The sequence below is a fragment of the Megascapheus bottae genome, chromosome 4 (genome assembly GCF_031878675.1).
Source record: "Megascapheus bottae isolate mThoBot1 chromosome 4, mThoBot2.hap1, whole genome shotgun sequence".
Taxonomy (NCBI): Eukaryota; Metazoa; Chordata; class Mammalia; order Rodentia; family Geomyidae; genus Megascapheus; species Megascapheus bottae.
Window position 1 is genome coordinate 45,204,759 of NC_143512.1, and position 27,472 is coordinate 45,232,230.

The window sequence follows — 27,472 nt, forward strand, 5'->3', positions numbered from 1 at the left end:
AGGGGTGAAGGACGGCGGAAGGGGCGGGACGTTCCGGAAACGGACGAATGGCGTTCGGCGGCCCGTGAGGGCAGGGCCTGCGTGACGTCTCCCCCTCCGCTGCTTCCGCAGTTGGTGCGGCCCGCGGAAACATGGCTGCCGCCTTCCGGGGTTTGGAGCGAGTTCTGCTGCAGGCGCCACGGGCTTCGGGCGGCGTGGTCGGCTCGGGTACCTCCCGCTGCCGCTGCCGCTGCCCTGGCTCCGTCGGAGGTATCTGCAGCCTCAGGCCGTGGAAGGGGGAGGGATGGAGGAGCCGGGAGCGGGTGTCTGGAGAGGCGGTCCTCAGGCCCGGAGCGTGCCCTTGTCCGTGGCTGTGTGTGTGTGTGTGCGCGTGCGTGGGGGGGGGGCAGCAGTGACCCCGGGGGCCGCGGCGCCCCGAGTTCGAAACACACCCGGGACCCGACCTTGAGGGAGGATCCACTCTGCTCTCCCTGAACTCTCCTCCCTTTTGGGGTTTGCAATCCAGCAGGAATCGGGGGGGTCCTCAGCTCAGGGTTCCTTATTCTCAGAATTATCCCTGAACACCTCTATGAAAATGGTTCAACTCTAGTGAGTGGTGATAAAAAAAAAAAAAACACAAAAAAACTATTTGTCGTCTTGTGCCGGGCATTATTCTGGGGCTCTATCTGCTTTGACAGCACCAGTGCTCCGGTCTTGATCCTTGAGAGTAAATACTGAGTAGGTAAAGTCCTTTGCCCCAGGCGACAGGGAATTGGTTGCTTCCGGGAAGAATTTGAACTTGGCCTCGGGTAAAGACCCGCACCGGGTCTCTTCACTGGGCCGCCTTTTCAGAAATGAGCAGCACCTGTCCACTTAAGGTGTATGTGTTCGTGCATGCCGTACTGGGAAGTGAACTCGGGAGCTTCCGTCGTCACAGTTTTTATTTATTGTTTCCCTGCGATTGTACCACACAATTTTTAGTGCATGATTCTTTGGCCACACTTTTATAGCCCATGCACACCCAGCCCAGGATCCTAAGGAAAGGATATTATTTCCAAAACTTACTAAGCCGTGATCACTGATTTCTGATTAAAAGGATACCAAGTCCAGATCTGAAAGACCATAACCTCTTCATTTTGTAAGTGACAAAAATCCAGAGTTCCAACTGTCACACTGTAGCAACCCTGTTGCTGTTTCTTAGATAAAACAAACCTAAACAAAATTTTCATTTAAAGGAAAGCAATCAGGAGTTTCCTTGTTACTTCAGTGCACTTTAAACCTGATAGAAAAAAAACCTCACTAGTCCTTCAAATCCTGCTTCCTGTCTGCCAGGCTTTTTTACACCGTTAATTAGTAGCTTCTTTCAACCTGCCAAAACTGGCTAATAGTTTGTATTCTATTAGTTTGCTCCCCCAACACCCCCCCCTCATGTTATTTACTAAGTATAAAACAAAGTTATTTTACTTTTCTTCTTTGAATTTCTAGCTAAAAGATACCTACTTACAGATAATATTGTGAGATTAAAAGAATTTCAACAGAAGAAAATGGTTATCACCTATAATCTCCCTGGTAACAAAGGTAACCTTTTTGTTGATTTTTTACATCATCTGTTATTTGAACGTCCTCTGTCTGTATCTATTTATTGTCTCCAGTGATGATCTGTATCATAAACAGAATAGGGAACATATATTTAGTTTCCTAATCTACCCTTAATATTCACCTTTTATCCCATACTCTTCTATCATAAAGTCTGTAACTCTACTTTTAACACATCCTCTATAAATCTGGGCTGATCATAGCTTTCAGGTCATCATCAATTGGGAGATCAGTAGAGATGCAATGGAAAAGTCTCAATGATTCATATGAATTATATAATTTAAAAACACCAGGAAGTAGCATTGTGGCTCAAAGTGGTAGAGTTCTAGCCTTGAGTGGAAAAGCTCAGGGACAGCACCCATGCCCTGAGTTCAAGCCACAGGACCCATAGAACAAACAGTAACAAAAAGACAAACTTCAGGTAACTAAAACTTTGTTGTAACCATGGACAAGAAAAACATCTGAAATGAAATTGTAGGAAACAAAACAGTGATGTGGGTGATGGCACATTTTCATAATTTTTACTCTGCTGAAAAAGTGCATAGGTTCAGAAATTTCTTAAACAGGAGAAATTTATATGAATTGTGGAATTTACTGTAAATAGTCCAGTGTGTTTAGGGAATAAGGAGATCACAAAATTAGTAAAATTAATTAACTCTTCGTAATTACCCGAGCTGAGTGGTGATTTTATTTTCTATACTTACAGATATGTTTGAATTTTTATTGTAAAATAAAATGAAACCACTACAGCCCAACTATCTTAAGTTCTGCCCCCCTCTTTTGGGGGAATGGGGGAATGTATTGCTTGAACTCATTATCTGGGCACTGTCCCTGAGCTCTTTTGTTTTGCTCAATGCTAATGCTCTACCACTTTGAGCTACAGTTCCACTTCTGGTTTTTGAGTGGTTAGTTAGAGGTAAGAGTCTCATGGCTGGCTTTGAAACACCTTCCTCAGATCTCAGCCTCTAGAATAGCTAGGATTACAGGCATAAGCCACTAGCACCCAGCTCCATTCCTTTTAGCATATAATGCATCTTGATGCATTCCTTCCCTTTTCGTGCTGGTACTGGGGCTTGAGCTCAAGTCCTAAGTACTCTCCCTCAGCTCAAGGCTATTACTCTGCAACTTGAGCCACACCTCCCTTTCCAACTTTTTGCTGGTTAATTGGAGATAACAAGCTCAAGGTCTTCTCTGCTTGGATAGGTTTTCAACCATGATCCTCAGATCTCAACCTTCTGAGTAGTTAGGATTACAAATGTATGCCATTGGTACCCAGCCAAACTCCTTTTTAAACCCATCTAAGGCTTTCCTCTTTTTTTTTTTAATCAGTTGTGAGACTTGAACTCAGGGCCTGAGTGCTGTCCCAGAACTCTTGCTCAAGCTAGTGCTCTACCACTTTGAGTCACAGCTCCACTTCTGATTTTTGATGAGTTAATTGGAGATAAGGGTCTCAGGAGAGACTTTTCTGCCTGAGCTGGCTTTGAACCATGATCCTTAGATCTCAACCTCCTGAGTAGTTAGGATTACAGGTATGAGCTCTTTATACTTTTGCTGTCCCTGTTGACTTTTGCAGGTACTAGCCAGCTCTCCTTCCTCACTGCTAAATGTTGCTACCTCCATTCCCTCTCTTTTCCTAAAGATACTGGTCTTCCCTCATTCCACTGATCCTAGTGCCGTCTATGGCACACAAAGATGGGAGTGGTGTGGGTATATTTTTCTGCTGTTTAATTCAGTCTACAATTCATTTTAGTATTTTAATTTTTCACCTGTTTTTGAGCCATGTGAGGTTCACAGGGGGGCTTCAGGTCATTGTCTAGACCCTGTTTCCTTGTCATTGTCCCAGTTTGTATCACGAACAAAACCTATCAGTCCTTTAACGAGCAGCAGACCCTGCTTAGTGATGGAGTGCTTGCTGTTTAGAGGATTGGTCTTTTTTGTCATGTACCATGGTATAGTACTGTGGCATGCGTTTTAACACTTGAGTAGTAAAGAGACCAAGAGGGTTAAAAGAGGGAAAGTTGCTAGGTGGCTCACACCTGAATCCTTGCTACTTAGGAGGCTGAGACTTGAGGATCATGGTTCAAAGCCAGCTCAGACGGGAAGTCCTGTAAGACTCTTATCTCCAGTACACTGGGCTGAACTTTGAAATAGTAGTTGTCAAACGTATCAAAGGCTCACCCAAAAGCTATTGTTCTCCTATTCCCAGAGGCTGTGTTTTAAAGAAAATCTTGGGTCTGTATATTATGCTTTGGGAACCATCTTCTGGCCTCAGTGCTCCAGAGGAATCAATTAGCATGGATCCCCTCTCTGTGCACTTGTGGCCTAGATTAGACTGCTTACAGTCTCTGTCTACTTAGGTGATAACCATCATTCTGTGTCTTCCAGAAACCTATTTTAGAAAATTGGAAGACAAACTGATCCAGAACAAACTTATCTTAAAGGAAGAATTGCAAACCTTGCTTCATTTGTGTCAGTCCCAGGATGATATGGAGCTAGCAAAAAATGTCATTCATAGGTAAGACATTTCCTTAGAGTGTGCCAGCTCTTAACCCTTCTCACTCCATTCCTTTCCTGGAGTAGTCCCATCCAAGATTTTAACTATGATTCATACACTGATGACTCCCAGGTCATCTCCACAGCCCACCTTTAACATGGGACATTTATGCTTCCACATTGAGCTAATACTTACTGGATTCATACATGCCAGGGGTTGAGGATATTGAAAACAGATAATTCATAAGTAAGAAAAGCACTATTCCTAACTTTACTATGTATCCCCTAGGTTTTCAACATAATTACATTTATTGTTCTCATATAGTCACATAATCACCAGGACAGACATTTTAGAGTTTTTCTGATTACAGAAGGAACCCTATTGCTTTTCCTCTCCCTAGTACCTTTCCTATCCCCCATTCAATCAAGCTTCAGAACTTTTCCTGTGGACCCGTATAGTGAACTCCTAACTGTCTTCATCTTTCCTTAAGCCCATTATACCTTTCTGAGCCACTAATAGAGTTTCCATGTAAGGGAGACAGTATTGGAGGTCCTAGGGCTTCCCCTGAATTTTTAGGGCCTCAGCATTCCATTTCATTCCAACCTATCCCTCCTCCTATTGTCCTCACCACTCATTAATCTAGCTCTGGCTATGCTAACCAAAACATGACTAGAAGCTGTCAAGCTTGAAGATACTACTAACCACAAATGGCCTCACCAGACCAGACCAAAGTCAAGGCTGGGGAGAAGTGGATCCCATCTCTGAATGAATAGTACCATACACATAGAGGAAGGAAAAGAACTAACCCATCTAATGTTTCCATATTTTTCCCATATTGACCACATAAGATTCCATTAATATTAGATATTTTAATTAATTGTGCCCTATTGTTGGACGTCTGAACTATTGCTTCCAGTTTTCACTAATACAAATGATTTCACAATGAGGCCATTATGCATAGAACTCATTCTTTGTTTCTTTTTATGGTCGGAGGGTATGTTAGTAAACTTTTCAAAATATTTGAGATAGGCTACTTATGAAGAAAAGATACATATTTAGCTCACAGTTTTGGAGGTTTTACTACATGGAGGCGCAGTTCTGGTGAGGATTGTCTTGCCTGTGTCAAATCATGGCAGATGGCAATGGTGATAAGGACTAATCACCTCTTGATACAGGAAGATAAGCTGGTGGGAGCAGGTCCAGGCTTTTTTGTTTCTCTCCTGAGAACTGGGGTGGGGTATATACTAACTACTAAAATCCCTTTCCATAGCAGCATTCTCACTCAGATGATCTAAGGTCCTCCCAGGTTATTCCTCTTCTTAAAGGATCTGTAACACCTTTCCATATAGCTACATTGGGGGCGAAACTTGCAATGCAAATATAAAATGTAATAGGGCATGAACTTTTTAAGGCTTCTAAATGTAAACTCTCAGACTATTTTTACAAAAGGAGGATACCATTTTATAGTTAGACTGTATCAAAGAACCATTTTTTTTGGGGGGGGGGGTCATGGGGCTTGAACCTGGCCTGGGCACTGTCCCTGAGCTCTTCAGCTCAAGGCTACCACACTACGCTTGAGCAAAGCCCCACTTCCCATTTTCTAGAGGTTAATTGGAGATGAGAGTCTCAGGTCCTTTTGTGCCTGGGCTGGCTTTGAATCTTGATCCTCAGATCTCAGCCTTCTGAGCAGCTAGGATTACAGGTGTGAGCCACCGGTCCTGCGCCTGGCTAAGAACCAAAAGTTTTATTTCAGTTGACAATGGCAAATTATTTGAGATCCTCTAGCTAATTTTCCTCACTTTTCTTTAAGTTGCCCAAAGCCAACAGCTGACCTGGAAGTAGGGCTCAAGTATAGTGCCGTTCTTGAGTAGAAAAAAATACAAGTGAAAATGCAAGGCCTTTAGTTCCAGCCCTGGTACCAGCATTAAAAATTTTTTTTTCAAAAATATATTTGATTTGTTTAGCTAGGTGAGTATAGCTCACATATGCCTTTTGAGCTTAGAAAAGCAAAGGTTGCTATATATTATAAAATATGGGCTATCTGCTGTCCTATGTAGGCATGAAATAAATAGTCCTCCGGGAGCACAGAGCATCTATCACCCAACTCCTTTCTATTGTGCTGTGGGGCTGTTTCCACGAGATCCCTATTCCCTAGCTTTTTTCTCTACTCAGTCCCAGCCAGCTGTTGCTTAATATAGAATATGATTACAATGTACATTTTTCTTTTATTTCACAGGCTATGTTTGCCTCTAAGAAAAATCTGTGTTTGTTTAAATGCCTGCTGTTGACTTCTGCTTCTTCCCTTACAGGCCGGAGTCATTCTTTATTCTGTCTCCATCACCCAGCAGAGTGCACAGCATGATCTGTGTTTCCTTTCTGCCATGCCACACCTTTCGGCTCATTAAATCATTTTGATTGCCAGGTACCATGCAGAGAACAGAAATACCACTCTGGGGGAATTTAAGTTTGGACCAGTTTTGATGAGGCTGTGTTATGAGTTGAATCTTGAGGAATCTGCAGTAGAGCTCATCAAAGACCAGGTTATTCCTCCCTGATTTCCTCTCCTGCCAATGTGATTTCCTCAAAAAACGTCCTTTCAGTGCATATTATACTTGGGTCAGGTAGTTAGAGAAAGGTCCCTGAACTGAATAAATCACTGTATTTTTAGAGTGTGGCTTCAAGCTGGTTTATATAGGTTTCAGATCAAAGAAGTAGGATGTTGATGTCATGGTGTCTGTCTACTATGGATGTATTGACCTGGGACATACATCCTCTCAGGAGTTTTCAGAGGAAGATGCTTTAACATGGGCTGCCATTTTATGACTGCTGTTCTGTCCTTCATCTGTAGTCTCTTGTAATTACTTATTGAATGTCTACCGTGTAGTCAGCATTATGCTTAAGCCCATAGCATACTTCATCGTTTCCCACAATGGCTGAGGAAGTAGGTAACAGTTGCTATTTCCCTTTTACAAATGAGGCCACTGAGACCGTGAGAGTATCATACATTCATCCATAGTCAGAAATACTTATTAAATTTTGAGACAGGTGCCACATACCATGTAAATGTTAATGTATTTAAGAACCCTCCCCAAAATTTTAATTTGTTTTTCTCTTACTCTTTTCATATGAAGTATTCTCTTCATGACAGAGGATAAATACTCAGCTTGGCTATTTGTTTATTTGATTACTTAGAAAGTAGGGCCTTGATATGTGGCCCATTGTGAGCTTGCATTTCACATTCTCTGGCCTCAGTATCAGGGAGTGCTTGGATCACAGGCATATCCTTCTTTAAAACACCTATGTATTAGAAAGTTGGCCAAGATATTTTAATAAGTAAAGGCAGTTTCAGAATAGTACTAATAATCAATCTTTTTTCTTAAACAAGAAATAATGCACTCTACTATATATGAAAGTCTGGAAACGAAACTACATATCTTTCAGTTTAGAATTTCTAAAAACTTATATTTTCATAAGTGTGTAATCAGTTCTGTATTATCCGCTTGTGACAGGGGGGTCCTTCAACCTAGTTCTCACATACATTTACAGTTTCCATGTCATAGTATTAGCTCCAGGGCCACTCTTCCAGGGTTACATGACTTGTTAATTGGCTTAGGTGCTTCTTTTGAGCAGAATAGAACCACATTCAATGCAGGTGTTCCCTTCTATTCATGAAACCAAGAGATTTATCAACTCTTTTTCATTGTCATTCCCAAAACATGACAGTCAAGACAGTAGGAAGCAGTTTAACTTTTTCAGAAATAAATTCTTGGTGGATAAGATTATTAGAGAATTCAAGAGTTAAATTTAAAAATATGCAACAAAATAAGACCTGGATAGAAAAGGTACAAAATACATATACATATCCCTTAACACTTTTAAGTTTTAATCAACTTGTATTTTTTTTCCCACTAGCGTTTACTAGGTTTCTTCTCAGATTCCACATCTTTCAATATTTTGATGGATATGTTATTTATCAAAGGCAAATATGAAAGTAAGTGCTACAATTTTATTTATTTATTTATTTTTTGTCGGTCGTGCCTGGGTATTGTCCCTGAGCACTTCAGCTCAAGGCTACTGCCGGAAAATTCTGCTGTCTTTGCTGTGTAGGGATCAGGAAAAATGGCCTGTGAAGAAATGATCCTTGTATTCCTTATGAGAGGTTAAATTAAGGAAACCTCATTCATTAAATTTGAAAACGTTGCTTTTCATGTCATACCTTAAACTAAACATCTTCAGATTTTGCTTGTGCTAAAATTGTGGGATTTAAAACATTAAATCTGTCAGGTAGAGGTGGCTCATTCTAGTAATCCTATCTACTTAGGAGGATGAGATCTGAGTTTACAGCCAGCCCTGCTAGGAAAATCTGTGACTCTTATTTACAATTAACCACCAGAAAACCTGAAGTGGCACTGTGGCTCAAAGTGGCAGAACACTAGCCTAAGCACAAAAGTTCAGAGATAGCACCAGGTCTTGAGATCGAGCCCCACAACCTACCAAAAAGTTAGGTTTTCCTACATGGTCTAGTGATTCAGTTTGACATTTTGTTAATTGTTAAATACACTCATCAGTGCTGGTACTGGAAAGAGTAGAACTGAGGGAGCCAGCTGTACCTGTGTTTAACACCACTGGTCTCTCTTCCCTTCTGGCAGGTGCACTGGAAGTGTTGCTAGAGATGAAAAATCAAGATGTGAAGTTCATCAAAGATACCTATTTGCTTGCATTTGCAATTTGCTACAAACTGGTAAGATTGTTTCTCCTTAACCTTCCCGGCCTTATATGTAATTTAAAAAAAAAAAAAAATCTCTGCCCAGTTTTGCCCAAGTTGGCTTTCTGTATGTTACAAATATTTCAGTTTTAAATGTATTTGGTTTGAGAAAGCTCAAGTTTTGTCAAACAGTTTTATCATGGAGAAAGTAATGATTGTCTTTGGCTCTTCTCTGATAATCACGTAAATAGTGACAGGAGACAATTATCATGTTTCAGCACTACTCCAGAGTAGTCTTGTATACTAGACTACTAGATTTGTCATGTCCTGTTCTCTCCTCTAGAATTCTTCCCTAGTTTCTTGAGCCAAGTTTAGATTACTTTATCTGTGAAGTTTTTCATGATCACTATACCTAAGAGCAACATTATTTCCCCCTATTATCCTTGTCCCCTGTTTGTGTCACATATTGAACTTCTGACTCTGCCTGATACTATGCTTAGTAGATGGAGATTCCATCTACCCCTTTAGAGCTTGTTGTTACTCAACAAGCTTTTAATAATTGTGCATGACATTAAAGTGAACTCTTTTGAGAATAAAATCTGGGACTTAAAAGTGCTTATGTTATTACCAGGATTGAATCTAGCACATATTTCTTTAGTACTTACCAAATGAATGTAGGAACACTAACTGAAAAAAATAAAACACTGGAGTCAGGTCCCATCTGCCTGAGGCCACTGTTGTATGGAGACTCCCAAGTCTCCACAGGTTATGCCATTGTCACCATGTCTGAGGCAAACCTTCAACTGAGGATTTGGGGGATAAGAAGGAAGGAGAGTGCCATGGTAGCTCACGCCTGTAATCCTAGCTACTCAGGAGGCTGAGATCTGAAGATCAAGGTTCAAAGCCAGCCTGGGCACAAAAGGACCTGAGACTCTCATCTCCAATAAACTTCTAGAAAACAGGAAATGAGGCTTGGCTTAAGGGTAGGGTGATAGTCTTGAGCTGAAGAGCTCAGGGACAGCACCCAGGCCAAGTTCAAGCCCCATGACCACCTCCCCCCCCCCAAAAAAAGGAGAATGCATCAAACTCAAAATTATTGGACAGGATAGCAGTGAGAGTCACATCAAAGTGAAAATGACAGCACATCTCAAGAAACTCAAAGAATCATTCTGTCAAAGACAGGAGTTCCAAGAAATTTATTCAGTTTCTCTTTAAAGTCCAGAGAATTCCAAAAGAACTAGGAATGGAGAAAGAAGATGTGATTGAAGTTTATCAGAAACTAACAGGGTCATTCAATGGTTTAACCTTTTTATTTTCCCATAATCCTTTTTTGTGTTTAAAAACAATTGTTTTGCAATGTGGTCTTCAAAATGGAACTGAATACTAGTACTTCATCTCTTTCAAACATCTGTTGATATGAAATTTGGTGTTTATTATTCATTATTTTCATTATGCTGATTTTTGGTGATCAAAACTCAACCCCCTATTTTTAAAACAATTGTCCTCTCATTTAAGAAATGACACATGTGTGCAGAGAGACCACATATTTGGGGTCTGTATTTTTAGATAATAGTGACCAATATGAGTGTTGACAACGACTTTCCAATTGCTCCTGAAGTTCTAGCATATGATTGCTTCACTCCTGGACTTGACTTTCAGTGGTAGATGCAAGTTTTTCATAAAACTGACCTGTGGGAAAATGAACTTTTCTTAATTCGAAGCTATTTTTAAAGTCTATGGGTTTGGAACAAATGAATATACAGGTTTGGAGTCAAGCTGGCAGATGTGGTAAGAGTGATACTTAACTCTAGAGATAGCTTCACTGAAGAAAAAGTGCTTTGAGAATTTAAAAAAAAAAAATCTTGTCAGAGGACCCCCCCCCAAATCTACTTTTCATTAAAAGTTAATAAAGTTGTTCATGTAAAAGTACATACAAAACCCCAGAGACCACACTGGGCACCAGTGACTCACACCTGTAATCCTAGCTACTCAGGAGGCTGAGATCTGAGGACCCTGGTTCAAAACCAGCCCAGGCATGGAAGTCCATGAGATTCTTATCTCCAATTAATATCTAGAAAACTGGGAGCGGTGCTGTGGCTCAAGTAGTAGAGCTCTATCAACTTGAGCTGAAGAGCTCAAGGACAGTGCCCAGGCCCAGAGTTCAAGTCCCATGACAGACCAGTGTGTGTGTGTGTGTGTGTGTGTGTGTGTGTACATACATACATACATATGTGTTGTTTATTATTATTATAAAGGTGATTACAGATGTACCTTTTATCTGGCGAATATAATGTAACCCTTCTATTAATTACAATAAAAAAATTTTAACTGGAAAAAAAAAGGTGATTACAAAGATTACAGAGGAGTTACAGTGTCCTGAGTCAGATCAAGATGAACAGTGTCACCCTTTCCCTCACTCTCTCAGAGAGGACATGAAAAAATTAACTTAAAGAAAATTAGATTGGGGGGAGTCCGACAAGACTATAATTCTTAAAGCATTTTTTTATGGCCTTAAAAAGGCCAGCCCAGACAATAAAGTTCTCAAAGCCCCTTCTTAACAAAGAGGTGGACCTGGTGGCATGTATCTGTTATCCTCACTACAACAGAAAGTTTAAACTGGGCACATCACACCTAGGTATGCACCCAGCAAGGAGTGAGACCTCACCACCAAAGTAACCAGGGAGAAATGAGGCTGCAGGTGTGGCTCAACAGATAGACTGCCTGCCTTAGCAAGCCTAAGACTTTGAATTCTCAAGTTCCTATCCCCACTCCTACCCCCCACTAAAGAATTCAAAATGTATTCTTAGCTGATGGCTAGATTTGGCTAAAGGGCTATGACTTGCTCACCCTGGATTAAAAAAAATCTGTTCCAATCACATGTCATTCTGATTTTGTAAAGTAGAATGCCAAGAAAATGCACAACAGCATTCAGTGATTCAGCACTGTGGGCCCTGGTTTTCTAGCCTACCTAGGAATGCCTCCCCAACTGTAAGCTGAAGTGAACAGAATTTAATTCTACTACTTTTAGGCCTTTCGCCTGGTGTCATGTCCAAGAATAAGTTGTTTCACTCAGTGGAGACCAGTCAGAAAATGGAACTGGGTCAACAAGTACAAATTTCTAGTCATCTCCCGAAACAGGCCTCTCTTACCTGATTCAGGCTTTGTTTAGAGGACTGAGAGTGAGCCATGCCATGAACCAAAGCTACAGCTCCATGTCTTATTATTGTTGATGTTTTGCTTCTTTGTTATATGTGTGTTGCTCAGATTCCAGTGGTGTTTTTTGTAAGGTTTTTCATTTCATGGGATTCTCAAATAACTTATTCTCAAATTTACATTTGAAAATATCTGGATATTTTCAGAATGGAAATTCCTTGTACGAAAAAAATTCCTGGTGTTAGCATTACTTTATTATTTAGTATAGTATCAGGCCAATTATACTTGTGCATTACAGGGCCTGTGTCTAAAAAGTAGCCTGCCAGACACCCAGACGTCATTGTTTGCTTAGTGATGAAACTGTTCCATGATAGAAAATTGATAACTTAAAAAAGTAAAGATTTGAGCTGGGAGGTTAGCCTAGTGGCAGAGTGCTTGCCTAGCTTACACAAAGACCTAGGCTCTATTCCTCAGTACCACATACATAGAAAAAAAGCCAGAAATGGTGCTGTGGCTCAAGTGGTAGACCTCTAGCCTTGAGAACGCCCAAGGACAGTGCCCAGGTGCTGAGTTTAAGGCCCAGGACTGGCAAAAAATAAGTAAATAAATACGTAAATACATAAAAATAAAGATTTACCGGGCACAGTGGCTCACACCTGTAATCCTAGCTACTCAGGAGGCTGAGATCTGAGGATCGTGGTTCAAAGCCAGCCCAGGTATGAAAGTCCATGAGACTCTTATCTCCAATTAACACCAGAAACCCAGAAGTGATGCTGTGGCTCAAGAGGTAGGGTGGTAGCCAACCAAAAAAACAAACAAAGATTTAAGGGTTGGAAATGTAGCTCAGTTGGTAGAGCACCAGCCAGTGAGCAAAAGTGTCAGGTACTAGGTTCCAGTCCTGCTCTCAGACTGGAAAAATAAAAGAAAACTGTACACAGATAGCTTGGTATGTGTGCAAGTAGCCTGTGTGTGGAGCTCAATTCTTTTAGTTTGAGGAAATTCTTACAGAGAAACCTGAAAGAATAAATATTATTAATAATTTCATTAAACTTGAAGGCTCATGACATTTACTCATTGCTCACAGAATAGCCCTGAATCTTTTAAAGTATGCAATACTTTAACAGAAGAAGCCTTAATGAAAGGAGACATTCTTTCCAGGAGAGCACTGTGTTTCACTGTGGCATTAGCATTGAAACAGGTAAGGCTATGGGGAACATGTAAGTGAATTGGGAGTAGACATGCTTCACTTTCATTCATTCTTGCTTTGTAATTTATGTTTTTTCCTTCTCATTGTATTGAAAAAGCCTGTATGAAGAAAGCCAAGGTTGCTATGGCAACCTACATTTCTACCTATGCTTTAAAAGAATTTATTTACATTTGAGGACCCAACATAGATTTCTATTTAGAAGGAGTTGGCCAAGATCCTGTGGAGAGTCAAGGAGGAAAGCTATACTCTGAAAGTAATTTCTTAGGTAATTTCAGTGAAAATAACCAGTAGTTATTGTGTAATGTTCTCAGAGTTTATTATGTTCTCCCAATGCTGGAATGACTATAAACTTCACACAGCCCATTGCCACAAGGAGGTTTCAGAGACAGACCCAACTGTTGAGGTCTAAGTATGATTTGATTGAGGCTTTGGCATTCATTTAGTCTTCTCACTCTTTAACTCAGTTGTAAGTGGCTAAGTCCCAGAGAAGAGGGGATCCCTATGCAGTCAAACTTCTGTGAAGGGAAATCAAAGAGCTGAAACACATCCTCTTAAGATTCTCTTGAAGCCTGCTTCTAAGATGTCCTATTAAAAAGCCTAAAACAAATTTGCTATGTAGCGAAAGGAAATCTCATGGCAGAAAATTCTAACCAAGCCAGGTTATTTACCCAGTTGGCAAACAGGGCTGGAGAGCTCTTACAGCTAATTAGAACTCTTACTCCTATCTTATTTGTTACCATACACTGGTAGGAAATGTCCTGAAGGAGAAAGGTGTAAAGAGGATACACTTAGGCATCCAGTGAGCCCTGATCATTTCCCCAACTTCCTGAAATTAATTTCTGTCCAGGAGAATTATTTTGTCCACATTAATCTGACAGGAACCGAGATGATGAATTAATTAAAGTCTCTTCTAAGTCATGTGTAGCTCATTTCTGTTTGTGTGGCTCATGTTTTTCCTTTAGGAAGTGTAAGAACACAGTTTGGGGCACAGATATATCATCATTGTTCCATCTTTGTGAACAACATTATGCCATAGTATCAGTGTAACATTATAAAGTGCATCCTTGGTTAGGATTACTGCTTTTGCCTGGTACTGAAATTATTACCCTTGCTTTTGTTTCTGTTCAATTTGGTCAGATTTGAATTTGCTTTATACAGATACCTTTTCTTACCTTTTGTTTGTAGTCTTCCAGAACTGTTTTGTTCTAGGTGTACTTTGTACACTGTGCAAATTTTAAACTTGCTTTGTGATATAGTGCGGATTTTTCTGGTTTATGTTACTGTGATATAAAGATAAACTTAGGTATCATTTATGCTTTCTTTTTTTATCACTTGAAATTTCTTATGCCATTTTTTCCCCTCTGTGGGTTTTTTTTTTCTCTAGTGGCTATTTAAGGACATAGCCTGGCTTGTGTCTTCTTGTGCTTCCCTGTATTGCTAGCAAGGACACGCATGTGTCATTGTGCTTTTCCTGTGACTCTGATACTGGCATGTATACTATCATGCCAGCCATTGGTTGAGGTGGAGTCTTCCCAAATTATTTCTTCCCAAACTGTCCTCAAACTGCAATACCCCTGTCCCCCTCTGTTCCTCCTAAGTAGCTAGAATTACGGGTTTGAGCCACTTAGCCTGGCTTACACACTTTTTAAATCTTTTTTCTTCTTTTGCTTTTGTTAGTAGTGTCATATCTTCATTTTTTGTTTATATTACAACCCCATATACATTGCAGTTTGGTCCACATGTTATGCACAGGTTTGTTCCTCTCTAGTCAATGGTACCAGCCAATAAAGGAGTTTTCATTGAACAGCTGCTTCTCTGTACAGTGAAGGAAAGTAGTCTAATGTATGAAAGCTACCAGAAACTTACCCTTCCTGATCCTGAAGTTTCCCAATAATGTATGCAGGAACTGCGTTGTATACTTTAGGTTGGCCCTCTGAGGATCCTTAACAACTGCAGTTTGTGGGGCATTTTGACATATGTGTCACTGTCTCCTAAAGCCTTCTCCAACACAGCCCTGTCCTCTTCACAATGTGGTCCCTATCTCCCTTCTGCACAGCACACTGCCTCATGTCTGCTTTCCCATTGGCAGCGCTGTCCCCTCTCACCATCTTCTCCCCAGCCTTCCCAGGCTCCATCCCTAGTCTCCAGCGGCATTCCCACTTCTGTGGTTTGAAGCTTCTCTCTTCTAATTGTGTCAAAAATGGAATTTTCATTCCTGTTTCTCATTCCTGTTTTTCTTAGAAGCTAATTTAATAGGAGAAGGAGAAATGCTAATATAATGCTTCCAGTTTAGAAACTACACTTATTAAAAAAGAATAATAGGCCACTGGATGAAACATTTTATGACTTTTTAATTTTGAATTTTGAACCCAGCTCTTCATGCATGCTAGGCAAGCCCTACTACTAGATGACACTCCTGACAGGACTTTTTTTTGCCAGTCCTGGGTTTGAACTCAGGGCCTGGGCACTGTCCTTATGTTTTCTCAAGGCTAGAGCTCTACCACTTGAGCCACAGTACCACTTTCAACTTTCTCTATGTGTGTGGTACCAAAGAATTGAACCCAGGTGTTTGTGCTGCTAGGCAAGCACTCTACCACTAGGCCAAACTCCTGGCCTCCCCAGCATTTATTTTTGCTTACCAAAACTTTGTTAATTTAAAAACTCTAGGAGTAGAATGGGAATATTTTACCTACTTAAAAATGTTTTTATAGTAGCAAGAAATGCTCATATGACTTGGAATGTGACCTTTTTTTCTTCCTAGAATGAAGTGGAAAAAGCTATGTACATTTTTTCCAAAATTATGAATCCGGAGAGTATAACCTGCACTAATTTAAATGTAAGTGACTTCTTTGTGCTTTCTTTTCTGTTTGTATACAGTGCTTGATCTCAGTTCAGCAGAGCAGTCATTAGTGGAGCTCCACTGAATGCAGATTCACCCATGAGGAGAGTCGGCACAGGGCTGCTCCAGCAGCTTAGGATGAAGCAGGAGACATAGGCGTGTATAGGTATCAGACAGGATTAAGTGGTGTGAGGCATGACTAGGAAGGCTGTGGAGGTAGAGAAAGACACTAATGGAAGCTAGCCCACCAGCCTCTTTTTTTTTTTTTTTTTTTTTGGTCAGTCGTGGGGCTTGAACTCTGGGCCTGGGTATTGTTCTTCAGCTCTTCAGCTCAAGGCTACAGCCCAACCCCTTCAGCCACAGCATCACTTCTGGTTTTCTAGTGGTTAATTGGAGATAAGAGTCTCGCAGTCTTCAGTGCCCAGGCTGGTGCTGAACTGCCATTCTCAGATCTCAGCCTCCTAAGTAGCTAGGATTGATTATACAGGCATGAGCCACCGTGTCCGGCTGGCTGTCAGCTTTTTTGCTCACTGAGGGCATTCTACCACTTGAACCACATCTCCAGGCTGGTTAATTGGAAAATGGAGTCCCACAGGCTTTTCTACCCAGTCTGGCTTTGAACCACAATCCTCTAAGTCTTAAGCTTCCCGAATAGTTAGGATTATAAGTGTGAACTAACAGCACCCGTTTTTTGTTGTTGTTTTGTTTTGTTTGTTGTTAGTGGATCTTGGCTTTTCTAAGGCTGTCATCTACCTTGAGCCCTTAAATATGATTAGTGACTATGGAGGAACAGGAAATTTAGTGAAGTCACAGGAAAAGTAGACAGTCTGTTAAGAAATATTAGCAAAAATAAATGAAGTTTTTGTTTTCCGTATTTACTTTAAAAATTAATATCTTACACTAAAATCTTTCCCCATACTATTCAGTTGGAACTTCAATTAACCTAATTCTCTCCCACCTTAATTTTCTTTTATCTATTTAAATTGTTCCTCCTGCCTATTTGATCCAGAGGGTCTGTTTTCCTATTTTCCAAGCTAATGTTTGCTATGTACTGAATGAGTCTAGCAGATGATTTCACCGAGACCCATACCAACTGCTCTGTCAGTGTGAATTTAAACCCATTAATCTCAAAAGAACTGTAACCTCTCTTTAGCAGGGCCGCTCAATATCAAAAGATTAACTTCTTCTGAATATGTCTAAACACAGAATGATTTTCTTCTGATTCTGTTTGAAATCTAACCATTTTTCTGGTGTATAGTCAAATGCAGATCTGTTTTGGAATTTAATTTACTCTGTCAGAAAATTGAGAAGTAGTTCGTGTTTTTTAATCAAGGTTGCTTTTATCATTTATTTGTTAACACTGGTAAATGTCACAGTACCCCTTTTCCTATTCAGTAAGGCCACTCTAAAGTTCTAGCTCATGCTTGTGCTGGAAACTGTAAGCCACGCAAGTGGGGAAGAGACAGACTCAGTTATCATAAAATCTCTTTGGCTACTCCTCAGCCATATATGTTAAGTGAGAAATTTCATTTGGTTGGGAACAGCATAAATTAAACAACAAAAACATAGTCTTTGAAAATTACAGGTTTTGATTTTCTTTTATATAGAAAAAACAAAGGTGACTGGTTCATTTTGTGGTATTACATGATGTCATCAAGAACCTGGCCTCTCTCGTTCCACTCTGCCATTGTAAACAGGTGACTTTCATCCCTTACACCCCTTCCCAACAAGAATTAATAAGGGAGAACAAAAAAGGATGGTCCCTTTTACAAGTTACATGTCACTAACTCCAGGCTCACTCCTGAATGCAAAGCAACCCAAGAAATGAACAGCTTTTGGAGTTTCTTCTATTACCAGAAAAGAAGTGAGAGTGTGGATATTAGCTAAAAAATCTCTACCCCACATGGTATTCTGCTTCAATGAAGCAGACTTCAAAAGGAAATATTAGAAACCAGAAATCGAATTTCAACACTCTCAGGGCTTCTGTTCCCTTTGCAGGCCAAAGATAATCCAGTGACAGTCATTTCCTGAGACCTCACAAAATCAAAGGGACAGCACGATTGAATTCCTTAAGTAGTTTTTCTTACCAAAATTTCCCTTGTTCCTTTCCAATTCAGTTTCCCTAGTCTTTGATTTGGAATGTTTATTAAAGCAGTGTATTGTACCCTGTTTTCATTTTTCTTAACTGTACCGTGAAGTTTGAGACAAGACCCTCATTTAAACTTACCCTTGGCATTTAGTCAGCAGTGAACAGTCTCATGGGAATTTCTCCTCCTCGGTGTAATTGAAGTTGTAAACCTTGTTCTTGAAGCTGCTGCTGCTGAATCAGAGATAGTTGTTGTGGGAGGAAGAGAAACTGGAATATCAAATGGAGTACATTAGCACTGAAATTTTCAAGAAGCAGGTCATTTCAGGCTCAGGGCCCCCAGTAGTCTGTCTGTGCATGGCAGGGAGAGAGGGGGGACATCCTTCCGTTTCCATTCATTGTTATCTAAGGTTGGGCTAAATACCAGGAACTAGAGACCCAGCCCTCAACCAGGAAGGTTTGTCCATATCCTGAAGAGGAAGATTACTGCCAATGAAACTGGGACTCATTTCTATTAATTAAAGTAGTAAGAACTGAAGGGTTAGGGACTTCACCCTACTTGCAAGCTAATGAGTTAGGTGCCTGTCTCAGAAGTGCTGTTGAAGTACTGTAGACTACACAGCTGAAGGACAGTTCATCACACCAAAAACAGGAACCAAAGTCTTGGTGTTTTTACATCATATCCCTTTTTTAGGAGAGGAATAGTGAGCTTAGGATGTTTAAAAAAACAAAACAAAACAAAACAACTCATAGGCAGTAAGCATGACTGCCCTTTGCTCTGGGTAAAAAAAAAAAAAAAAAAAAAACAAACCCTGTGTCTGTTGGTTATACAGACATTCTTCAAAAGATGTTCTGAATAAAGGCAGTCAAATGATTCCTCCCGCAGGACATAGAGGAATTCAGACCAGGCATGGTAGACCTGTGATCTCTGCTCTAAAAGCAGAGATCAGGTAGACTACTGTTGGGAGTCAAACTAATCCTGGGCAAACCAGCAAGCTGGGCATGGTGTCATGTGCTTATGATCTCAGCTACACAAGTAACTTAGGTAAGGAAATCACCAGCTGTTCATCCTGGGCATGAACAGAAGACCCTATCCAAAGAAAACAAAACAGAAAAGCTGGATGTATGGCAGAGTACCTTCCTAGTAAGCACGAGGCTCTGAGTTTGTACTACTGAAAAAAGAAAAGATCTAGAGAAATTTTAGAAACCCCTGGGTTGTTGTCTCCCAACAAAGATTGTGTAGATGAGGGCCCTAAGATGAGATTCTTTGTATTGAGGCTGCTTAAGGTCATTTCAGTCTGTTCTTCAGGTAGACTGCAGGCAGTTGTCTTGCTAGGCCTCAGTTCTTCCAGTGCTGTCATCCACTTGGAAACCTTGAACAGGATTGGTTCATTACTGAGAAACAAGAGCCTAGCCTTGCTGCTTTCTGTGTCTTTCTGTTTATGGTGTGATCCTTCCATTGCCATCTGCTGTGCTGTGACCCAGGCAAGGGGACTTAACCCTTGCTGAGCTGATACCAGCTCCATACCAATCATACCTTTGAACCAGCCTCCATGACTGTGAGCTAAATCAGTTGGCCTCTTCACTTTATAAGAAGTCTGTTCAACAGACAGTTACAAAGTAGACAGCCAAAGAATAGCTAATTCATGATTACAGAGGAAAGCCTTCTTCAGAAAATCTACCTTTCATAAGATCAAGAACCTTGAAAATGTTCATCCCTTTGACTTAGTAATTTTATTTCTGAAAATCAATTGTTAAGAAATTATCAGGTTAAAAAATATATATATATAACAAAAATGAGGTGTAGCCTCACTCCAGTTAGAATGGCCAGGATCAAGAAAACTAATAACAATAGATGCTGGAGGGGATGTGGCCAGGAGGGATCACTACTACACTGTTGGTGGGAGTGCAAACTCGTTCAACCAATATGGAAAGCAGTATGGCAGATCCTCAAAAGACTAAACATAGAGCTCCCCTATGACCCAGCAATTCCACTACTTGGCATTTACCCAATTGTCCAGAAACAAGGACATACTAAATCCACTAGCACAACAATGTTCATTGCAGCACTATTTACCATAGCAAAGATATGGAACCAACCCAGATGTCCCTCAGTTGATGAGTGGATCAACAAGATGTGGTATTTGTACATAATGGAATTCTATGCTGCTGTCAGAAAAAATGACATCGCCCCATTTGTTAGGAAATGGAAAGACTTAGAAAAAAATCATATTAAGTGAAGTAAGCCAGACTCAAAGGAACATAGGCTCAATGGTTTCCCTCATTAGTCATAATCAGTAGAAACCTTGGGCTCTCCCAGCAGAGATTTGCAATAGAGCAAAACCCAGATACATAAGGCCATATAGTATGATGCTAAATGAAAGGACTTCTAGGATATAGAAACAAAAGCCATATAATGAATGATTGTTGTCCTTAATGTACTAGGTTATCTCTCATCTCTTTTGCTGTCCCTTGGTTATCTCATATTGTTACAGTATCTCACTTTGTTATCTGATATATTAGATATATTTGTATTTGGTTATTTGAAATTGGGTCGGGAAGGGGGAAAACAAGATGAGGGGTGGGGAGGGGAGGGAAATGGGGACCAAGACATGAGAAAGGGTATCAATGTATGTGAATTAATGCACAGAGTTCACTCTGCCTGCTAACAAGTTAAACAGTATCATTTACACATACCTGATTTTAGGAGACTCTCATGGTCCTGACTGCAGAGGAAGAAAGGAGGAACTTGTACCTTTTCTGCAGAATCCCTCCTGTGTGCTGGATTTTCATTTAATGTTCACAGTAACTCAAATGTGGAGTCTTAACAATACTTTTCCCATGTTTGCAAATGAGGAAATAAAATTGAAATTTCAACCTATCTTCCAAAGTCATGCTCTCTCCATTGTTTCCTATCTGAAAGTTGTGGTATTCAATTTGCTGTGGGAAAGTGAACGTTTGCTGGTAGGTACCCATTCACAACATTTGTTTGGACTTCTGCAAGATGAAGAATTAAGGCCTTCCAAGGTGGCTCATGCCTATAGTCCTAGCTACTCAGGAAGTTGAGATCTGAGGATCTCTTCAAAGCCAGCCACAAGCCTGGGCACTACCAAACCGTGAGACTCTTATCTCCAATAATCACTAGAAAATGGCAAATGGAGCTTGGTTCCAGGGTAGGACAGTGGCCTTGAGCTGAAGAGCTCAGGGACAACGCCCAGGCCCAAAGTTCAAGCCCCATGATCCCCCTATACACACCCACAAAAAAATATTAGAAAATATCAAGATAGGGTGAATGCTTCTTGTTACAGGCTTATCTGGCTAGGTATGATTCCCATCATTGAAATGCTGGCTCAATCTTGTTTTTGCTTACTTTTTATTCAGATTATAATCCATATCCAATCAAATATGTTAGAAGCCCTGATAAAAATACTACAGAGTGCTGCAGAAGGAAATACATCAAGGTTTGTGAAAAGATACAAATTCTCAGAGGAAGTGGTAAGTAGGCATATGCTGCATATATCTCTTAAGAATGTTCACCCAGTTACTTTTCTTTGTGGCTTGCAGGGTTTGAACTCAGTGCATGTTAAGCAGGCACTCTACTACTTGAGCCAAACTCTCAGCCCTTTTTTGCTTTATTTTTTTCTGATAGGGTCTCACATTTTGCCTGGGGTGGCCTCCCAAACAGTGGGATCACAGCACTTACCAACATACCTGGCTTATGAATCGATGCAATCCTGCTAACTTTTTGCCTGAGTTGGACTTGAACACAGCCCCCTCCCAGTGCATACCTCCTGAGTCGTGTGGGCCCTATACCCCCCACCCCAACCTGGTGTCTTAATTCTGTAAGCCACCTCATTAGAGACATTGTTGGCTGTGATACCTCTTTTTAAAAATCACATATTATTTTATTGTGCATAATTTCATTACAAGCAACTGAAGGAAAACTCTCAATGGTATCTTCTTTGATGCTCTTAGGACTTCTACCTGTGAGTACAAGGATTTTTTTCCTTCTAACAGTATCCTCTAAAATATTTCGTTTGACATTATTTGTTTCCTACATTGTTATCATATGCTTAATCTCTCTTTTCTTGCGGATGGCGATTTTATACCTTTTACCATTTCCCCTGAAGCCTCCAAAACTTTCTCCCTACTTCTTCAGGAAACAGACACAGTAAAAAGAAAATATTCAAGCCCTATATGTGTATAGTGTCTGGCATTTACCTCTAGAGTCAGCCTCTCTAGTTATGTATTAGATCCCATATCCTCTGCCCCTACTCCAGGAAATCAGCAAAAAGCCAGAAGTTGAGGTATGGCTAAAGTGGTAAAGTACCAACCTTGAGTAAAAAAGTTAATTGAGAGCAAGAGGCTCTGAGTTTTAGATCATAGTGCCCCACAAAAAAACAAACAACATAACCCCCCCCCCAAAAAAAAAAAAAAAAAAAAAAAAACTTGTATCATGCCAATGGAAGCAAAGAATGTATTTAGCCAGGATGGCTGAATCTCATAAAATGCCGGTTCTTCCCAAGCTAAAGTAATACAGTAAGGATACAGTCCCAATAAAAACACTACTATGTTATCTTCTGCATCTTCAATTTAGTTGAAAAAACAACCAAAAGAAAATAGGAAGAGCCTGTGAAAAAAAGAGGAGTAAGAGGTATGAAGTCAAAAGCTAGAGTGTGGGACTGGGAGTTTGGCCTAGTGGTAGAGTGCTTGCCTAGCATGCATGAAGACATACATAGAAAAATCTGAAAGCGCTGGGTGCTGGTGGCTCATCCTACCTATACTCAGGAGGCTAAGATCTGAAGATCATGGTTCAAAGCCAGCCCGGGCACAAAAAGTCCATGAGGCTCGTCTCCAATTAACCACCAGAAAACCAGAAGTGGCCCTGTGGCTCAAGTGGTAGAGTGCTAACCTTGAGCTGAAGTGCTCAGGGACAGTGCCACACAACCGACAAAAAAAAAAGGAAAAAGAAAAAGCTGAAAGTAGTGCTGTGGCTCAAGTGGTAGAACTCTAGCCTTGAGAAAGCCCAAGGACAGTGCTCAGGCCCTGAGCTCAAGCCTGGGACTGGGGAAGAAAAAAAAAGCTGTAGTGTGGCTTAATTCATAAATAGACTAGTCTGTGAAACATAAGAGCAAGTCCAAAGATAGACCCAGTTGCATATGCAAATTTAGATGGAAGCAGTACCAGCATTTCCTATCAGAATGGATAGACTGCCAATGGGGTAAAAGGTATTTGTTCTTTCACCATAAACCAAGATAGATAAGATACTACATTTTAAAATGAAACTATACAAATACTAGATACAAATAATGGTGAGTTCTTTTGTAGTTCATAGTGGAAAAGCTTTTCTTCTCTCAATCACAATCCATGTCAGTGGTAGACTGATAAATTTGATTGCAAAGAAGTTTCTAAGAACTTGAGCAACTGCCTAGCAAGCACAAGGCCCTGAATTCAAACCCTAGTACTACCAAAGTAATAATAGTATTACTTCATTGTTAGCTATTGTAACCTAAACGTTTCTCTTTTGGTATTCCAAAAATGCAGCAACAAAGCCAGAAGGTAAAAAATAAGCTAGACGATATTCTCAACTTTTAAACATATAAAGGCTCATTAACACTTACATGTAAAGGTTATTTTTTACATAAAAAGAACATAAAGCCTTAAAATGAGTAAGAAGGGTGAACAGAGCTGGCCAGAACAAACTGTTGGAGGTATTACTCATACTTTAAATGAACAAAACTGTAAATAGTCAAAAGTACCCTTATACCTCTAGAGGGCTATTGAAAGCGTTGTTAGTTCCCTGTAATCCTGTTACTACTGTTAGCTGCTCTCTTGTTTTGAACCATGTTAACAAAGAAGTAGAGTAAATATCTTTTCTGCATAGATTGTTCCTATGCTACCATTTCGTATTTTTGTAGTACTAGAACTGACGTGGTATATGCAGTTTGATCAAGGTTACCTCTATGGCAGGCTCTTCTATGTATTTCTTTTTTTTTTTAATAGTAATATTTTTCTATGTATTTCTAATCTGAATCACTGTCCTTTCTCCTTTGGGGTAAGATGGGGGTCTCTGGGATAGCCTCCACATGCCCATTCTCTCCAGTCATTCTCCGTACAGCCATTCTAAACCTGAATCATAACATTACTCATTTTAGACCTGCTGATGGCTTGTTGTAAAAATTCCATAAAGCTTGTCCTGGCTGTATATAAATATTATGTCATTTGGCCCTGATTCCTGCTTTAAATCATTACATTGAACAGCATTGATTTCCCTCTTGTATACAAATATACTATGTGCCATTTGAACTCCCTTCTAGAGTTAATACTGATTCTGAACTTGGCGTGTAGATAGTGGAATTCTTCGGTCAGGCATGCCTTTCCCCTGCTTTAAGTACTTTAGATGTGCCATGTACATCTTACAAGTTTGTCTCTACTTTTTAAAGGATATGAAGAACAAAGGACTCTTATAGAAACATAATGACTTGCTTTTATTTTTTTTCTAGCTGGCCAGAGTAAGGGAAAAAGTGAAAGAGGTGCCCACCCTTGTGGCCAGATTTGATGAGATCTATGAGAAACTGCACATAAATCGCCAAGTCGTTGCTTACACTTTGGATACTCTGCTCTGCCACATCCCCAAGGACAGGACATCCCACACATTGCTACTAAACAGGAGACTTATCAGCCGTCGGACTTTTCAACCCCTTAATCAATCCTTGCTGGCTGAGTAACTATTTTCAATCTTCTTCTTGGTCTGAGGAACTGAGGCATCTTATTTCACTAGACACTTTGCTAACACTTGGTCTCCTGCCTAAATTCCAAGCTCATTAAGTGGTGATACACTGATCAGAGAGGTTATGATACTGTGCCACTGTGAAGCTGTAGAGCAAAGGAAGTTGAGTTACCTCAGAAATGAGGCTCTTCAGTATCGACTGCCAAAGGAAGAGCAAGGTCCTGTTTCCAGTGCATTGGGAAGGAATTTCACTGGAAGCCTAGTCAATCCTGACTGATTTTTCAAGCAAGAATTACTTGAAAAATTATACTTTGCTGAATTTAGATCTGAAATCAGATCTGCCACTTAGCTGTTACTCTAAGCAGGGTGTGTCAGCCCTTGCTTTTCATCTGGAAAATAATGATACCTACGAAAATTTGCATACTGATTTGAAATTGCCATTCAAGTACAGTAGGATTAAGCTTTTCTGAGATTCAAGGAAATTAAAAAAAATGTCTGAGCAAACTTCTTGAGTTGTTTATTTTCTCAGCATCATAAACAAAGCCAGATTTCAGCTTTCAGGAATAAGTTAAGGCCAGACAAGGCACAACATCCCTGTTATCCCAGCACTTGAAATATAGAGGAGAGGGGGGGTCACAAGTTCCAGGCCAGCCTGAAGCCCTAGTCCTACTCACCACCTCAGAAAAAAAGAACAAAAGAAGGAATAGTAAACTTTGTCAAAAGAAAACACCAGTGCAGGCCGGGAATTTGGCCTAGTGGTTAAAGTGCTTGCCTAGCATGCACGAAGACCCAGGTTCGATTCCTTGGTACCACATACATACAAAAAAGCCGGAAGTGGTGCTGAGGCTCAAGTGGTAGAGCTCTAGCCTTGAGAAAGTCCAAGGAGAGTGCTCCCTGAGCTCAAGCCCAGGACTGGCAAAAAAACAACAACTGACAAAAAGAGAGGGGGGGGGAGATTCTATCTATAAATAAATATGACTTGGAAAAATAAAACTTGGTAATAAATAGTCACTAAAAAGTTACGGTGGTACAATAAAAAATATTAAAAAAAAAAAAAGTTACGGTGGGTAGAGGCTGGGAGTTTGGCCTAGTGGTAGAGTGCTTGCCTAGCATGCATGAAGACCCAGGTTCGATTCCTCGGTACCACATACATAGAAAAAGCCAGAAGTGGTACTGTGGCTCAAGTGGTAGCACTCTAGCCTTGAGAAAGCCCAAGGACAGTGCTCAGTCCCTGAGTTCAAGTCCTAGGACTGGCAAAAAAAAAAAGTTACAGTGGCAAAAGTGATTGATCAGTAATATTTGATTCATATAAAAATTTTGTCACAAAGCAAGTCATTGTAAAATAGATCCCAATGCAAATGACTTCAGAAAAGTAAAAATAATAATAATTTGACCTCTTTTCTTCCCTGGAAAAAATAAAATAAAAAATAAAAAGGAAATGGCTCATTTGTATTGTATAGGAATTGAATCAAGGGATTAGTTGACTTAAATGGTATTAGCTCAGAAAGTTATGTTCTCAGCAAAGAGTTGATTATTATTGTAATTCTGATGCATGTAGTTTTGTTCATTTAACATGGAGTTAAAACAAGAGGTCTTTTAAAAAATGCCCTCATTTCTCATGGAACTTGTATTGTGCAACTGCTAGAGATATTAAATGGGGAACTGGGCTGTTGGCACATGACTACAGTGGGATAAGTGCTGAGTGCCGGGTACATTCCATCAGTTGCCTTACATAATAACTAGTGGGTACTTGCAAGCAACACACTCCCATCAGTAAGACCACAGATTTTCTGTATTTGTTTTGACACAGAGGTACATTGCCTCATGTTGCTGCAGAACTTTTACTTCCTGTGTATGTCTAGTCTCTCCTGAAGCTGATGTATTTTGTGTTTCTAGTAGATGATCCTCAAATGACTGTGAAACATAATTTGTAAGGCCTTAATATTTTTTTGAATGAGGTAATTAATGGTAGATTTTTGTTCCTTGGAATAGTCTATCTGATATGCTTCCCAGTTTCTCATAAACTGGTTGTTTGTTCCCCCGTTCATATAAAATAGAGCCAAGATAGGAAGAAGAAGGAGTTGGTCTACACAGAAGACCTGGGCCTACCACTGTATTCCTGTACTGGCCCAGAGCCCCCCTCTCTGGCTCTGCTGGACCATGAGGGCTTCCTCCATAGTTCCAAGTACTTAGCTAATCTGAGAAGAGAGGTAGGGAATGGAGAGTGACTACAAAGCTTGCAGGTGAAACTTCCCAAGCTGCGGATATGAAAGACAATTAGATGCCACTTACTGTTCCCCAATTCTTTTGCCTGCTGTGCCCTCCAAAGCCTGTGGCCTCCAGGGAGGGGCCTGAGAGGCTGGCAGCATTACCACAGCCATAAGGATGAAAGTATGTGTGGGAGGGAAAGGAGGGGACAAAGCCCCAGAATGAATGAAGGCAAACCAAAACTTGCCTGGTTATCACTGCCCCATTGCTGAAACACCCCAGAGCTGGCTGCTTTAGGACAAGACACCCTCATGAATCAGACTAGAAGAATAGAAAGAGGAGGAGCCTGGAAGCCAGCTTCCAAAGCTTCCTGGCATCATAGGCTATAGACCAAGTCACATTCTTGGCAGCCAAGCAGCAGAACATGCTGGTGTGACCCACTGTACCCCAGGGGGACACAGTTCTGTAGGTATGC

The 27,472-nt window shown here is 40.5% G+C and overlaps 1 protein-coding gene across 1 annotated transcript; it reads left to right on the top strand.

The window, feature by feature from the left end:
- The first annotated feature begins 98 nt into the window (after window positions 1-98).
- Window positions 99-26,212, top strand: Ptcd2 (pentatricopeptide repeat domain 2). Its single transcript, XM_090331808.1, has 10 exons — window positions 99-249; window positions 1,465-1,557; window positions 3,961-4,090; window positions 6,492-6,609; window positions 7,982-8,060; window positions 8,719-8,810; window positions 13,012-13,125; window positions 15,896-15,970; window positions 21,441-21,554; window positions 24,563-26,212. The coding sequence occupies exons 1-10, from the start codon at window positions 132-134 to the stop codon at window positions 24,785-24,787; spliced, it is 1,158 nt and encodes a 385-aa protein (XP_090187934.1). The 5' UTR covers window positions 99-131; the 3' UTR covers window positions 24,788-26,212.
- The last annotated feature ends 1,260 nt before the right edge of the window (window positions 26,213-27,472 follow it).